Genomic DNA, 17,769 nt, shown 5'->3' on the forward strand with positions numbered 1-17,769 from the left:
ACTCCTCTTCACTGCGCATGCTTCAACTTTTGCTGTGCAGCCGCACTTCAAATTGGCTCCACATTTTCCAAGATGGCATCGCCTCGGCGGCTTCAATTCCATAGAACACTGTAGAATGCAGCCACACTGTCCAGTTCTATATATACAGTCTATGGTCCTACCACATGCTCGCTGGACCCTATACCTACGAGTCCATCAGCCCGACCATCGCACCAGCTATCACACATGTGATCAATGCCTCGCTAACCTCCGGCACATTTCCAACAGTGTTCAACAGTGTTCAAAATGGCCTGCTCGGTCATCAGTACTCATTCTGCTTGACTTATCGGCTGCCTTTGACACGGTTAATCACCGCATCCTTCTCTCTATACTCGCTAACATGGGAATCTCCAGTTCTGCTCTCTCCTGGTTTGAATCCTACCTCACAGGACGCTCGTTTAACGTATCTTGGCTTGGTCAGCTATCTGCACCTCACCATCTCACCACAGGGGTCCCCCAGGGCTCAGTGCTGGGCCCCCTTCTCTTTGCTATCTACACCACCTCCTTGGGACAGATTATCCGTTCGCATGGCTTCTCATACCACTGCTATGCAGACGACACACAGCTCTATCTATCCTTTCCACCTGATGACCCCTTGGTTTCAGCACGGATCTTGGATTGCCTCTCAGACATAGCTACATGGATGAAGGCACACCACCTCCAGCTGAACCTCTCAAAAACTGAACTGCTGGTCCTCCCAGCTAAACCTACCATTCACCACGACATCAACATCAAATTTGACTCCCTGTCTGTTTCACCTCCCAGGACTGCAAGAAATCTAGGAGTTGTTCTCGACAACCAACTAAACTTCTCAGATCATGTTGCCTCAGTCCGGTCATGTCGTTTCGCACTCTACAACATACGGAAAATCAGGACTTACTTGACTCAAGATGCTACCCAACTCCTGGCTCAGGCGATAGTCATCTCACGACTCAACTACTGCAACGCCCTCCTGACAGGTCTCCCAGCCTGCGCAGTGAAACCCCTTCAGGCGCGCCTGGTCTACAACCAACCCAAAGGGCACATGTTACCCCGCTGCTCATCCAGCTACACTGGCTACCTATGGCGGCCCGCATCAAATTCAAGGCTCTAACCCTTGCCTACAAAGTAGTCTCCGGTTCTGCTCCCACCTACACTGTAAAAAGTTTCTGTAAATTTACACCCAGATTCCAACATTATTCACCGGTTTCCTTTAATAAACAGGACTTTCCGGTCATTAGTAAGACAAATATGTAAAATCAGGCTCCAACACTGTTATTTACCACGCCCGTAATGTTTATTCTGGAACACACGTACTTCCTGTTATCTATTAACGTTACCTTCGTTCTGGTGATGGGAAGCTGTCTGCTGAGAGAAGACGATACGTTGGAATCATACCCAAACCCATCGAAAGCCATCAACACAATAAGGTGAGTTTATCTGTCACCTTTGACCAGAAATACAACGTTTGAAAGCACACTGGTCATGTTTATATTAAGTTGTATAATACAACATCTCTGAATGTTACCCTGCTGAAACGAAGTTAGTAGCAGTGCTATTCAGCTAGCCAAGACCGCACTTTCGCCCTTCTTAAGCCATGCGTTATCGTTATCACTACACTTGTCGATCAAATTTTACGTTTCTTCATTGCAATCTGGAGCCATCTAAATGTATTGGTATGTGTAGGGTATGCGTAGTTTTTGAAAGTTTAACTCGCGTGATTTACCTGCTATAACACGTGCTTGCTAGCTAAGTCTGCTTAGCATCATCAGTTTAATAAACCAGTGGCCAAATAAACAATATGGCACAAACGGATCAGTGTTGACTGCTGCTTTCAGTGTTCACTTGTATGCATGGATTTCGCCCGTGCTGGTAATTACTTAAAGTTGTGTTAAGTCCTTCAGTTTAGAAAGCTAATGCTAGTTAGTAGCCTAGCTAGCTCTCCATAGCAGAGGTGGTTGCATGACACGCGTATGGTATAACTCCCGAGTTCATTTGAGCTAGCGGCATGCAACAGGAAGATGTTTACATGTCAACTATGTGGGCATCAGTCCACTGCGTCTATTTATGTGAGCCATACCTAAATTCATGACAATATACCCAATATAGACCTTCCATGCTGTGTTCCAGATTGCCAAATAAAATTTAAGAGACATGCAGGTCTTGGATTTCCCCTGGGGATCAATAAAGTATCTATCTATCTATCTATCTATCTATCTATCTATCTATTTATCTATCTAGGTCTTTAGACGCACATATATAGAAACCATAAACAATGTGGTTTTGATAAGACAGACACTATTTCAAAAGCAAGCACCCTCACTTTGCACACACATTCCTCACACAAACATCTTATCACACCCGCCTCATCACTTTTAATCATTCAACGGCAGACACACACACACACACACCTTTCATACTCACCTTGCAGACAACTCACATTCACTCACTCCTTACATACATACACACACACACTCAGAGATTACATTCACTTTCTCACTCACACACATACACACACACACACACACACACACACACACATCATGAAGAGTTGTTGAGTGCCTTTCTTTTCTTTTGCTAAGGGATGTGCGACCGTAGCTGATGTTGAGTCTTCCAAGCCTACCTGTGACGCCTCGCCTGATATTACTAGGTATGTTTGTTTTCATTCACTAGAGTAGTAATGATCAACATATACATATTTAAATCAACTTTTGAACACTAAATGATTTTTTTTCTGTATTGAATTTTGTTTGGACAAAATCCTAAAATGAATCTAATCATAGTTGACATGTGGATCTATATCTTAAATTGAATATGATAAATTATTTTTTTCAGGTGAACGACAAGGTAATCATCAAAAGTGTATGGTCAGCATTGAATCCTTAATCGTTTGTGAAGGGTCCAACCTCGCCACATTTCTAACAGGCCTTGCGACATGTTTCTCCACCTTCTACATTCTGAATCTGCAATATCAGGAGGAGGCAGCTAGCACCCTTGAATTCATCCAGAGGTAAGTTCATGTCACACTTTCGAACCAGAATTTGTTTTATGTGTGGTATGTATTGGGGGGGTTGTGTAGTAGTCTACTATGTAGTTATAAGCACTACTATGCAGGATTACACCCTCTGTAGAGAGCAATCATGCATAGTACTGCTGTAATAACCACAGAACACTATACTTCTACTTCATACAACTGATTAAATCAAATTTAAATGCAGTTACAGTAAGTAATAAATGTCAGTTAATTTCATTGTGAGAAAGTGTGTTGACGTTACAAATTCACATCTGATTCATTCACTTTGGCACAATTTTCCTCTACATGAATCCTAGTGTACCCTATCAGTTTTTGTAACTCTCTCTCTTTCTCTCTCTCTCTTTCTCTCTCTCACAGAAAAAAGGCCCAGAAGAAGCCTAAGAACAATCACTAATAAGTAAAGTGAATGTTATACTTGATTTCTCATGAATGTTACTTGATTTCCTCCCTGATTATCATTTATACTCATCTCTGTACTTTAAATTCTTCTGGACATAATCTGTCAGTTTATTCATTCTCACATGTACACAAGCCCAATGCGATGCAATGATATTGATAATTATCTGTGATAATTATTCTGTATCTTATTTGATTTTGAAATAGTACTACTGTAGATTACATGTCTACATTTTACATACATATGTGATACACAAGCCTAATGCGATGTTTTTATTTTCCATGATAATTCTTTTGTACCTTATTCCCGATTTTTGAAATACAACTAGATCACGTGTCTACATTTTACATTCATAAGTGATACACGAGCCTAATGCGATGTTTTTGTTTTTCATGATAATTCTTTTGTACCTTATTCCTTGTTTTTTGAAATACGATTTTCAAAATACAACTAGATAGCGTGTCTACATTTTAAACGGGCCTAATGCAATGTTTTTGTTTTCCATTGTAATTCCTCTGTGTCTTATTGCCTGTTCTTTGAAATCCGATTTTCTAAATACTACTATGTATCTACATTTTACATTCATACATGATACACGAGCCTAATGCGATGTTTTTATTTTCCATGATCATTCTTCTGTGTCTTATTCCCTGATCCTGAAATACGATTATAGTCAGTCTACATTTTCCAAAATTACTATTTACTATTATCTTGCTTCATGTCCCTTCATCTTTCAAAAAGATTACTTTACTGTTAGACTGTCAAGTAAGTGCTGTGAAATAAAATATCTGTTAAATTACAAATAAGTAACTGATGTGAAAACATGGATTTTTATCTTTAAAATGTTGATTTGAGAGTGGATGAACTCAATATATGGCACTTGTTTCCTGTAATTGTAAAAAAATAAAGACCTGTTGTGTAACTAACGCGAAGATCACATTTTTTTCTTGTTACCCAACATGAAAATTATGTTATATACTTAACAGGAATTTAATGTTATGGTAGTCTGCCGTTAAACAATGGGAAGCTCCTGGAAATACTGCCAGTTGTTTCCTGTTAATTTACAGGAAATTAATGTTGTTATTTTACATTAACTTAATGTTAAACCAGGGCACCGTTAAATAACAGGAATCTCCTGGAAACTCTGCTGCCAGTTGATTCCTGTTTTTTTACGGGAAAATTTCTTACAGTGTACTTGAATGCCCTCATACAGACATACACTACCTCCAGACAGCTGCGCTCCTCAGACGAACGACGTCTAGCTCTACCACCGGTATGCTCAGGCCAATCCAAACTTTTCTCATCTGTTGTTCTTCGTTGGTGGAACACACTGCCAGTTCCTACAAGGGCAGGGACATCCCTCTCCATTTTCAAAAAACTCCTGAAGACCCAGCTCTTTAGAGAATATCTCCTCTCATAGCACCACTTACAACAAGTCTTGCTGATCCTAGCACTCACCAGCCGTCTTGAACTGACACGTAACTGTTAAAAACATCACTCACTGATGCACTTATTCTTACTGTACTCTACCGTTTTTTAAATTGTCCTAAAATTGTTGAGAATTGCTTTAAAACTTAAACTGTTTACCATGTTGTTAGTCGCTTTGGCTAAAAATGTGTCAGCCAAATGTAATGTAATGTAATAATTTAGTGGCTTTACGCATAGAGCGAGCGCATTCGTGTTTGTTAATGCCAGGTATAGATTGCAATCTCATGCAGACAAGGCACGTTTTGACGAGTGCCACTCGCATGGCCAGACTCACAAACCATTAGGTCACAGCAGTTTTGAGAACCACTGATGGGCTGCTTAGAAAGACTTTGTTGTAGTGTCTAGATCAGGGCTGGGCAAACTTTTTGGCTCAAGGGCCACACTGGGTTTTGAAAATTCAACGACACACACAGACACAAAAATACATTTTTTATAATCATTTAGTATCAAAAGTATTAGTTTTACAATATTAATTGCTTAAAAAATACTGCTCATTTGATGCTGTTTAACAATTGTATATAATTGTCGCTTTAAGAACAATTCACGTTTATTTCTCAATTATCCATGGCTTGTGCTATACCTATGGCTGTGCCCTCTCACAGTTTATAAATAGTCAGTAGGGGGAACTACTGTTGCCTTCATGATTTCCTTCTTATAAGGAGATACCAATTATCAACAATGACAAGCCAGCTGGAACCTGCCGCTCTCTCTCCCTCTCGTGTGCGCAGACTTGTTCCCAATTAAATGGAGTAGCATAACGGTCAAGTTAGATCTGCTGCAAAGGCGATAACCAAGAGTAGGCCTATCATCTATATGTAACATGATGTTTTGACATTGACATTGTAAACTTTCTCTAAGGAGAGTGAAAAGCAGTTTGCAGTAAAGCTAACTAACGTCGTCTCTATCGCAGGAAAAAAATAGCGAGCAGCCTGATAACCAAATTAAATGCTCAGCGGGCCGGATGAAAGTGCTTGGCGGGCCGCAGTTTGCCCATCCCTGGTCTAGCTGATAGCCTACACAAATGAAATTGATTTCTGTCAATTAAACCTCTTATCAGTACAGATTTATTTAGTGTGATGTTCAAGTTGTTAGTGTTTGTTTGACGAATGCAGTGTGTGGTTTGGATGAGCCAGACGGGCAGCTTGCCTGTCTTCAGCTTAAAGTTTCTGTCCAAAATTGCTTGAAAAACGTCCAATTAGCTGCCAGAATTCAAAAAAGTTCCTCGAGGAGAAACCCCCGATTTTGTGTAGTCTACAATTCCATCCATTAGGCTACCAAATTTAATCTTGTAGGCTAGTTGATCAACGTTTTGCCTATTTTTCAACAGTTTTAACCCTCTAGGCGCCACGGTCGAGTTTACTCGACAAGATGCGGTACTGAATAAAACGGCCGATTTAGTCAAATAGGGTGTCATGTTTCGTTCAACCTCCACTCCACTAGATGGCAGATGTCATACGTCATCCCGAGTCCAAAAAAGGTCATGAAAAATAAAACAAAACTTTCTAGGTACAGCGCATTGAATCAGTGCGTGCAATACCAGAGCTAGTGTGCGTGTGAGCTACTTTATCAGAGCGATATTGTCAACGTCAGCGAGTATTTGCATTAGATTATCGTCTAATGGCATCAAAAATGTTTACCCGAAATGAAGTGTTTGGTCTTCTATTCGCGGACCCTGATTCTGAAGGGGAATATCTGCCTTCAGAAAATGACGGTGATTCGTTTAGTGACCAGGCTTCAGATGCGTCCCTGCCTTGCAATGATGCAGCTGGACAAAGTGAGAGTTTAGCTTACACCAAGCACAAACATTGAATCGTTTGCCCAATGTCAGTGGTGGGAATAATGTTTCACGGGGTCGGAGTGTTCATCGGGAAGTAAGCAGGGTGTTAGTGGTGTGGCGAACGAGGCTGGAGGTAGCATAATGGAGGTAGCCTAATGTCCATAGCGCTAGCTTCTGTCTTCTGACCGTGTGCCTCTCCGCAATCGCGGCGACAGTAACGTGGTGGAGCCTTTGTCTAATGCCACTGGGTATGTTAGACGAGGTCAAAGTGCTCATAGGACAGTTAGGGGGGAACGTAGAGGCAGTGTGGGGAGTCGCAATGAGAATGACAGTAGGCCTAGTTCGAGCTGCGCAAATTCTCTCCACTCGGCGCGCGCGCTAGGCAGAGCTGGCCATGCTGCTCACAGCAGGAGCACGGGGCAGGGGAGCCATTAGGTCATGCATAGTCTATCACAAGATGATGGGAATGCCGGCCCTGTATGGATAGGGAGTCATTATCTCTACAGCAAAAGGCCTGCTACATAAAAAAAAATTGTCAACCATTTATTAGTAATGATTTACACTGTTGATTTGCTATCTATTTCCCTGACAATTTAGGACATACACTATGTGTTCTTTTTTGTGTGTTCATGTCCTTGTGATGTGTGTGTCTTTGTCAGCTAAGAAAAAAACAACAACAAAAAAACATTAACAAAAACAACAAAAAGAAAAAAAATACTAACATTGTCTCTTGTCTTGTCTCGTCATCTCACTCCTGACCTGTGCCTTGCCGTGGCAAGTGAGCTTTTGAACTAAACAGGTCTTGTCTACTTTTGTTTGTGTGTCATCTGAATAATATATATGTGCCCCATACATGGAATCAGAGTGCCTACTGTATGTAGTAAATGGAAAATCTCTACAGCAAAAGGCCAGTCTACCGCTGCATGCATTTGGTTTGTTTCTGCCATTTATTAGTAATGATTTACACAGTTTGTTCACTACTTACTATCTACCTGAGCATTCAGTATTGTGCAATATAGCATACAGAAGGTGAGGGACATTTTGGGGGGGAAAGAAGTGGTGCATTTTATCATTCAAACATGCAACCTTTCATGAAAATTCTAAAATCCAAGATGGCCGCCACCATATGACGTCATACTATGCAAATTAGATATAAACATTTAATCTCTACATAAACTTTGGGTCATCCTTAATATTTCTCTATTTTACAGAAAGTCTCAATCTCTTATCACTTTTAAGATATAGCCTTTTGAAATGAAGATGTCAAAATCGAACGTTTCGAAAAAAAACCTCTGCCGCCTAAAGGGTTAAAACTTTTTCAAAATGGTAGGCTAATCCATGAGAAAAAAACAACACCAAAAACATACGTATCTGTAGCCTATAGATTGAGGGGTTTATGTAAACTCCTTCGTGAGAGTTGGCTACTATTTGCCTGCGTGTCTGTGTGCCTGCCTGCCTGCCGTGCACACGGGGTGGGAGGCCATTCCGATTTTGTGCCCAGGGCCTGTGGTCATGATAATCCGCCCAGAAGTAGATGTTCTAACAGCTCAGTTAACGCAATGACGTCCTGCCAGCTGCTGCATCTTCTGGTGAGACAGAGTAGCAACGAGACGAGAGGTACAGTATGACATGACAAGGAAAGTTAGCCTGGTGTTACCATCCTACTTACTTCCGGCCAAAATTTTGATTTCAGCCTCGCACGTGTATGACGAAGAGAAACGTAGTCACAGGCGGTAAGGACCAGGCTAAAGGAAAGTAGGCCTACAAATTAATTTACAAGCAAAGAAAATGCACTGGTAATTGAGCACACACAGTTGAAAAAACCTAGCATAATTCCGTGGAAATGCATGGATTCCAGTTGCTTCCAGTAGCAGCACTGTAATCCATGCATTTCCACAGAATTATTTTTGGAATCTGATCCCTTATACCTCATACCTGTTCATTCACACTCGTCGCTCGACTTATCGTGACTAAATTCAAGATGGTGGCGAACAGTAAACTTATAAATCGTCTTGTAAATAAAATACCAGTGCTTTTTCAAAGTTCTCAATGTCTCGTTTTAAATGTCAAGGCCCTTGGAAGTCTACCAATGAAGTATGGAGCTACTTTGAGCCTCGCAAATGGTGTAAAACAGTGATTTATTTGCATGGCTAGGCCGATGCCCGAGGCACCCCCATCGAAAAACTGTTGGAAGCATCGGTTAATTAGCGCCAGCTTTCTGAGTGCAGGGGACAAGCCGAGATGAGCTATGAGATATTCCTTCACACTCGGTATCATGTTTCAACCCTTTAGGTCAGCGGTCCCCAACCACCGGGCCGCAGGACATTCCTAACCGGGCCGTAGCCTACGACATGAGTTTTTAAAAAAAATGCATGCAAACTAAACTAAATTTAATTCGCAATAATGTCACGTTTTTACATGGCATAGGCCTATATGCAGTTGTTTGATTGCACGCATGTTTGCATTTTGCAAGGTCTATTTTCTTACGTCTGTCTGTCCCGCCTTCAACACTTTTACATACAGTATTGCCTTCAGCGCTGCGCAGCCTCAGGTCAGCTGACTTCACTTGATCAGTTCTTGGCGAACGGTAGTGTCACACGAAGTTAGCTAAACTGCTAGAATGAGCAATAAAAAACAAGCATCTTTAGCAGGTCACTGGCCTGTGTTTGAGTTGCGAGAGCCTTACAGAAAAAAAGTCACCGTTAGCTGCACATTTTAGTGATGAGGACTGGGTGTCAAAACTCGCTTACCTGTGTGACATATTCGGGTTGCTTAATGACCTCAACCTGTCACTCCAGGGGAGAATGACTACTGTCTTTAAACTGGCAGATAAAGTCGCTGCATTAAAAGCCAAGCTTGATTTGTGGGGACGACGAGTGGACCGGGGTGTATTTGATATGTTCCAAACAGTAGTGCGGGTTTTGGGAGAGACTGAGGCAGGGCCCTTTCTCTCGCAGCTGGTGCGCGATCACCTTGTTGCGCTTTCAAATGAGTTTGAGCGTTACTTCCCATCCTCCAAAGATCCACGGCAAACCAATGAGTGGGTCCGCAACCCATTTGTCAATATCCCGAATAGTCCTAACTTTTCAGCGCAGGAGGAAGAGCAGTTGATCGAAATTGCAAATGACAGTGGTCTTAAGAGTGTGTATAAGGAAACCTCTGGCGGGTTTTTGGATCAAAACCAAAGCAAAATATCCCGGCAATGACTGCAACTAAGACCAAATTGCGCGATCGACTGGACATTTCAAACACACTGAGGGTGTCACTGTCTTCCATCACCCCCAGATGGAAGCTTCTTGTTGCAGGGAAACAAGCAGGGCTCCCACTGATTATATTCGTAATGCACGTTTAGCTCCCATGTTTTTCCCACTGTTGTTGCAGGTAGTTAGTGTGTGCTTCACCTCACTGTGTGCTGAGTGTGTTTCACTAATTCATGGATTGGGATAAATGCAGAGACCAAATTTCCCTCACGGGATCAAAAGAGTATATATACTTATACTTTTATTTTGCGAGAGAGACGCTCATGGCTTTCTCCAATGCAACACACAGGCGCTTAGGACGCATTCAAAGTTTTGACTTTCAATCCAAGGGCGACATATCGGATGCTTTCAGGACAATTTGCTTTTGTTTTAAATTATCCAGTAACCTTCATTTAAACGTGAATATGTGCTTGGTAGGCCTAATCAAAAAGACAATAATATGTGACATGCCCTTGCCATCTATTGCCCGCTTAGAGGAGTTTATTGGCCGTTTTCAAACCCTTTATCGTGCGAGAGGGACGCTCATGGCTTTCTCCAATGCGCCCACAGGCGTTTCACATGACGCATTTGGTACGTGTCCATAATCGTGGCAAAGCCCACCGCGGCGCACATAGCCCATGTTTTGTTCCCATATTTTGTTAAGCATGTTCACACTTATAGATGTAGCTTCATATTGTTCAATTTTCACTTCTTCAAGTTGACGTTTTTCACAAGAGATTGTTACCTTCACTGTTCATACATAACTGGAGCTAGTTCTTTTCAAGTAATGCATGCACAACACATATGGAACATGGAACCCCCGAACCCCCCCGCCGGTCCGTGAAAAAAAAATAGGAATCAAACCGGTCCATGGTACATAAAAGGTTGGGGACCCCTGCTTTAGGTCAATATCACACCGGAATTCTCCTTTAATGCTTATTCTGTGTAATGATCCTGTTTTCCCTGTCCCTCCTTTGTGTTTAATTATGATTTCCAGCCCTGTGTTCACCTCTTGTTTTACCTTCTTTCTTGTCCACTTGTGCCCTGTTAGCCTTGTTAAGTCCCTGTGTATATAAACCCCTAGTTTTGTGATGTTCCTTCTGTGTCATTGTTGTAATGTTCCTGTGCTGCACTCTGTCAGTAAAGTCGGTGAGAACACTCTTTTGTACTGCATTTGGGTTAAGAAGCAGCCCGTGACATTCTGGCTATGATAGCCTACACAAGTGTGTCAGATAATATTAAAGTATATTAATAAAATCTATTTGAAATGGGCTGTTAAAATATGTTTGCCTGTATGATTAGCCTACAAAGAAGGAGAAAAGCAAATAGGTGTAAAGGATAGGCCTACTTTTAAAGGACCATCAAAAATATGAAATTGTAAAAAACAAAAGTAACTAGTAACTTGAGTAATTTATTAACAAAGTACTTTTTTACTTTTACTTGAGTAGATTTCGCAGATGGTAATATTTACCTTTACTCAAGTGTACTTTTACGTGAGTATAGATTTTCAGTACTGTACCCACCCCTGTGTGTGTGTGTGTGTGTGTGTGTGTGTGTGGGGGGGGGGGTGTGTGTGTGTGTGTGTGTGTTTTCCTTTGCTCCTTCAGATCACTTGCCATGCTGAAATGCACGTGACTGACATGTCTACAGACTGATAACTACTCACTTTAGACCTGATGGAACTGGTTCACTGCTGAAGTCGGGAATAATATCCATGGACCGATTACTCTTCATGGACACACAGCTGGGCACTGGAGATGGAGGTCTGTGTGTCTGTGGGCTGGTTACATAAAGAGACACAAGAAACTGAATAACTACTCATTCCTCTGTGGATGATTGAATTTGTTCACACTTACAGTCATATTACAACAATACATGCTCCATTTTAGAATTAATCTCTCTTTCACACACACACACATACACACACACACTATACTCCTAATATCATATCTCATAACTTTCTATAACACATGGTGTCCACCATTTAGAATAGGTAAGACCTTTCCATCTCATTTCCTGTGTGTGTGTGTGTGTGTGTGTGTGTGTGTGTGTGTGTGTGTGTGTGTGTGCGCGCGTGTGTGTACGAGTCTATGAGTAGTTGTTAGGTGTGTGTGTGTACAGCTGTGTGCATGCGAGTGTGTGTGTGTGTGTGTGTGTGTGTGTGTGTACGAGTCTATGAGTAGGTGTGAGGTGTGTGTGTGTGTGTGTGTGTGTGTGTGCATGCGTGTGAGCGCGCCATGCGAGTGCGTACATGTTTGTGTGTGTGTGTGTACGAGTCTATGAGTAGGTGTTAGGGGTGTGTGGGTACAGGTGTGTGTGTGCGCGTGTGTGTGTCTGTGTGTGTACGAGTCTATGAGTAGGTGTGTGTGTGTGTGTGTGTGTGTTTTCCTTTGCTCATTCATATCACTTGCCATGTTGAATTGCATGTGACTGACATGTATACAGACTGATCTACTCACTGTAGACCTGATGGAACTGGTTCACTGCTGAACGTGGTAATGGGATTCATGGACTGATCACTCTTCATGGACACACAGCTGGGCACTGGAGATGGAGGTCTGTGTGTCTGTGGGCTGGTTACATAAAGAGACACAACAAACTCAATAACAACTCATTCTTCTGTGGATGATTGCATTTGTTCACACTTACAGTCATATTACAACAATACATGCTCCATTTTAGAATGAATCTCTCTTTCACACACACACACACACACTATACTCCTAATATCATTTTTCATAGGTTTCTATATCACATATATGGTGTCCACCATTTAGAATAGGTAATACCTTTCCATCTCATTTCCTGTGTGTGTGTGTGTGTGTGTGTGTGTGTGTGTGTGTGTGTGTGTGTGTGTGTGTGTGTGTGTGTGTGTGTGTGTGTGTGTGTGTGTGTGTGTGTGCGCGTGTGTGTACGAGTCTATGAGTAGTTGTTACAGTGGTTCCCCGTTAAAAATTGACACTTCATTCACGATCATGGTGAATGGTGAAATGTAAGTACAACTGCAGCCGCTTGGGGGCAGCATAGTCCGCTGTGGAGTTCCACGGTCGAACCAGACGAATTCGACAGCAAGGGCTGTGATTGGCCGAGTTTTCAGTGCGTTTCTCTGTGTTTTTAGCAGCCCCTGCAACATGCTAGTCCACTGTAGCCTAAGCCTTGTACATAATGTTAAACATAGTTTTGGATTCAGTGGCAAGATTTCTTGATTGTACAGTGTCTGTCTCTCAGTAATGTTTTAAAATGAGAGCTTCGTCAGCTGGCAGTAGGCTACTTTGTCGGTAGTCATGAGAAGTTCGCTTGCTAACAGAACATAAATATGCTGCCCAGAAACCTTGTGAATAGTTCTGATTTTTTTTACTACACTAACGAGGTTGAAATATAGACTTTGCCTACAGCATCTCCTTAACAGTAATGTTAACAAAATGACAGCATTCATATGACAAAGAAAAACGAATTCGGTCACTCAAGACTGTGCCACAGCAACCAGTGTAGGCTACAGTCCTACCCAATAGGCCTACTCGAAGCAGATAGCGTTGTCTGACGGTCGAGTGGGTTAATGCACGTATTTCCAGAACAGGTCTGCAACTTTCAGGCAGTTCTGAGTTCGAATCTAGACAGGAGCAGAGCTATTAAAGGCCTAGGCCTATTGTTATCATTTTTTGCAAGGTGTTGCTCCTGGCAATACTTGTTTATAAGACGTTTGGTGATTAATTGATAGCTGTTTTTGGGACACGTTAAACGTTCTTTATAATGAGCGCATCCGGGGAGTAAAACGACTGTTACGCGCTGTTACTGTAGGCTACAATGATTGCAATACAAAAATATGCGTGTTAGTTTAGTTAGTTTTGTGATGTTTTGCACTTTTGCCTCATGTGTTTTCAGGTTTGAGGACTTTTTTGGCAAGATTGACCTTGGTTAGACTCTGCATATGTCATTTCTCCGTATGGAAAATAAAGTCAATTTTCGACACACGTCTGTTATTAGTTCAATAACAAGTGTTGCTTGTTAAAACATGTGACTAGTGAAACTCAAATGATTTTAGAAATATTTAGCCAAAGCCAAAAAGTGTTAGAGAAGGAGAGACGCCGGTGCAGCTCAGATGTCTTCTTAATTTTCTTTATTCTTTAGTAAAAGGTGCAAAACATTATTAAACTTTGACTAACGTTTCGATGTTCGTTAGTCAAATGTTAGTCAAAGTTGAATAATGTTCTGCACCTTTTACTAAAGAATAAAGAAAATTAAGAAGACATCTGAGCTGCACCGGCGTCTCTCCTCTCTAAAATATCTGTCCTGGCCTGGTTGCAACGGATTGTGGCCAAACGACAGAAGCGCGGAGAACCCTCCTTTGTCTACCAAAAAGTGTTACTTTGTGCCCCGCGCTCCCCCACTGCTTGTGAAAGAAGGGGATGGGGGAGGGGGGCTTAACGTGAAAAAGCTTAATGTCACAAAAAGGCAACGAGTCGTTTTAGGCTACAGGCCTTCATAATGGTAGGCTACAGGAAGTGGGGGGAGGGTATGGGATGACCAGAGCCGTCATCTATCGTCTTTCCAGGCACACAGCTTGTTATATAGCCTATCGACTGCCTTAACAGATAGACTTTGCTCTTGGGTTTGGCCTTACAGCGAACTCAATGCTCTTGTTGCTTGCAGTTTGTTAAATAAAGCGATGCAGATTACATTATTTATTTCTGATTAATTGCGTCTTTTGATGTATTTTGCAACATTTGCTTGTTAGGCTGGGCTACTGTCAATGTCCTGTACAGGTCAATGTTCAACAATTGCTGGTGTAGGCCTAGGCTATTAATCAATTAGGGACTGTTCCTTATTTATTTAATTAAGGGGCTACCGGAGGAGTTTTGGGAGCGTTAGTCAAAAAAGACGTGACCCTCCCTCGCCAGCAAGAATTTTTTCTATGGGCCCTATCATGACATTCTAAAGTGCATCGTCACTCGTCAAAAGTCTATTCAAATTTAGTTGGATGTCCAGTTCACATTGGGAGGGGTTTCGTTCTCAAAAGTGGAGCGCATGGCGTAACAAGGTGTTCCTAGGTCTTTTAATGAGTCATATGGGTGTGTTTGGGGCGTAACATCATTTTAAACCAATGAGAATTGATATGTCAAATAAATGCATCGGTATTTTGGCACTCAACGGCGCATTTGAAGGAGGCTGCTTGCGAGACCGTATGGAATAGTCATTCTTAAACCATGCTTTACTAAAACCTAGCATAGCCTTCACGCATTTGCACTCGTCTATTATTTGAACTCATTGGCAAAGTGAAACTAACTTCACCAAGGAGTCAGTCAACGACAAGACAGTTATATGCAGTTACTTTCACTATTGAATAACAATGGGTTACCATCGAAAACATAGGCTGGAAAAAGCAACACTTACCCTAATGTTTCTCAAATGACTGAATAAAACAACATTTATCCTGCAGAGGAGTTGCTTATATCTCGTGACAGTGCGTCTTCAGCTGTGCTCCATACGTGTTATTACCAATTTGCAAATGATGGTGAATAACTACTCATCATGAGATGTACAGTATTTCGTAATATCTTTATTCTAATTATGTTTCCCATTGTAATCGTGCAATTTAATGCTTTGCATGGACGTGCGCTGGTGTGCGTTCATGAATGATAGAAGGATGCGTGCACCTGCCAATATGACTGTTGACATGCGCTCTTAAAATAGCATATGAACAACTCGCCATTGACTTCTGACCAGGTTTAGGTGGTGTATGATAGCGATTTTTAGACAATGCGCGAGTCCCCTCCCTAGGTTGTTAATTGCCACACCCCTGGGCGCAATGCTTAAAAAATAAACGTGCAAAATACCGAATTCAACTTTCCGCGGGTGAATAACGAGTATTACGCCATGCGCTGGTGACCCAAAATACAGCCCTATGACCCTCCAAAGTGATTGAGAAAAAACGCATGACCCTCCCCAGTCCCAACAATTTATTGATGCCTTAGGCTACTGGGTCAATTTGAGAGCTTGCATGCTACGACTCCTTCCTTCCTCCTTCCTCGTTTGCACAATTTCACAAATAATCACCGGGACCGAAACAAACCTGTCAACTTTTCCCGGGTTTATCGCGTATTTTAACTTTTTCCTCGCTGTCTTAAGAGGAGCTGCAGGGCCGTCTCAAGGGGATGCGAGGCCCTGTGCGAACTTGACAGATGCAAGGCCCTTTTCACTTACAGTACGTGCATGAAATCATGCGATAGCTTACTTTACACATAGCCAAGGCTACCATCGGTGTATTTTAATAGTAGCCTAGTCTAATAAGCTACACCAGCTTGCCTTTAAGAGGGGAAATTCAATTGTATAGCCTATAACATTAGCTGAGTCACATATTTGGCCATATGGTGTTTATCATAGGCTACATCACGAAACCAAATAGTGTAAAGGCGAACACTTTAACAGGGGGAATTAATTGGGCATGAATCATTGTGCTGAACGGTATTTGTCAATGAGCAGAAACACACACGACATTCAAACTATTGATAAGATGTACTGGTCTGTATCTATAGGCTAACATTGGACAAATAAATGACACTGACTCGCCATATCCTGACTCAGGAAAAAAAACATTTTCTTGCTTTGCCGCAAACTCAGCAATGAAATCATAGGCCAGTTTGCAGGTAGCCTAACGTTTTTTTTTCATAGAAGGGAGAGCCCAGTCTCTCCTGTGACATGGAAGTGCGCAAATAGTTTTTAATAGCCTGTTCAACTTCGAAAAGCTTCGTTCACCCGATGCCAGTCACTGATCGCAATTTCAAAGTTCGGAAAGCTTCATCTTTTTAAGTTTTAAGTGCAGTGGCCCCTATCTGCCCCCTTTGGAATTATATCTCGAGCCTATTATAAGGTCCAGTGCGTTATGTCCTAGGATTCGGATGTGCTCAAAAAGAAAAGAAAAAACACTTTTTTATAGATGGTTATGAGGAGCAATGTGAGAGAGAAATTTGATGATCATTGATCGTTGTTTTGGGACGTTAAGCCTTTTCCATAGGCGTCAGTGAAGGAGATTGAAGAATGACCATTTTTTTATACGAAAATATTTCTTAACTACAAAAACTCAGTGTCATTCAGACTCAACCCTCTTGTTGTTTTATTATCTTTTTCGTTGTCGTTTGAACGTTGGCAAGCAGGCATGTTGCGGTTGCAATTTAAGTGAAATTTCTACAGTAGGCCTACAACATGCTGTTAGGCTGGGCTACTGTCAATGTACTTGTACAGGTAAATGTTCAACAATTGCTGGTGTACAGGTTATATAATCAATTAGCTAAACCATTTGTCCAGCTGTTTAAACATTTTTTCGTGCTACATTCAAACGCAAAAAGTGCTTTGATATATTTTTATAATATAGGGTAATAGGGTATAAGATATATAAACTCACGCTATTGTATTATCATATATGTTTGGTAATGGCTCAGCTTTCTCTGATTGCTCTACTGACTTATGGAAACTGCATCATGGAAGCAGTCGCATCAAAAATAGTAGTGGCACCAAAGTGACACCTTGTGGTTGTTTGTGTCAACTGCAGTTTGTGCCATTTCTGCCGAGAAAATGGGGATCGTGATTCCTGAAGGAACCCGTCCAAACTTAACAGGGAACCACTGTAGGTGTGTGTGTGTGTGTGTGTGTGTACAGGTGTGTGCGTGCGCTTGTGTGTGTGTGTGTGTGTGTATATGAGTCTATGAGTAGGTGTGAGGTGTGTGTGTGCGCGCTGTGCGCGTGTGTACATGTTTGTGTGTGTGTCTGTACAAGTCTATAGTAGGTGTTAGGGGTGTGTGTGTGTGTGTGTGTGTGTGTG

At 41.8% G+C, this 17,769-nt stretch overlaps 1 protein-coding gene and 1 long non-coding RNA gene across 2 annotated transcripts in view; one reads left to right on the top strand and one right to left on the bottom strand.

The window, feature by feature from the left end:
• The window catches only part of LOC143121448 (protein NLRC3-like), a 69,941-nt gene that overhangs the window by 32,766 nt on the left and 19,406 nt on the right, over positions 1 to 17,769 (bottom strand). Inside the window, exons 6-7 of the mRNA XM_076281815.1 lie at positions 12,413 to 12,526; positions 11,620 to 11,733 (exon numbers count right to left, since the gene is read on the bottom strand). Of these exons, the coding sequence (XP_076137930.1) occupies positions 11,620 to 11,733; positions 12,413 to 12,526 (228 nt within the window). The remainder of the gene's footprint in view (positions 1 to 11,619; positions 11,734 to 12,412; positions 12,527 to 17,769) is intronic.
• LOC143121555 (uncharacterized) lies at positions 1,065 to 4,375 on the top strand. The gene is made up of 4 exons (XR_012986510.1): positions 1,065 to 1,448; positions 2,601 to 2,668; positions 2,854 to 3,028; positions 3,410 to 4,375. It is a non-coding gene; the product is annotated as an uncharacterized LOC143121555 (long non-coding RNA).

Source organism: Alosa pseudoharengus, unplaced genomic scaffold (genome assembly GCF_046254945.1).
Source record: "Alosa pseudoharengus isolate Yale_2024_CS ecotype anadromous, Long Island Sound unplaced genomic scaffold, YU_APseudo_1.1 YU_APseudo_1.1_scf_1, whole genome shotgun sequence".
NCBI classification, from domain to species: Eukaryota; Metazoa; Chordata; class Actinopteri; order Clupeiformes; family Clupeidae; genus Alosa; species Alosa pseudoharengus.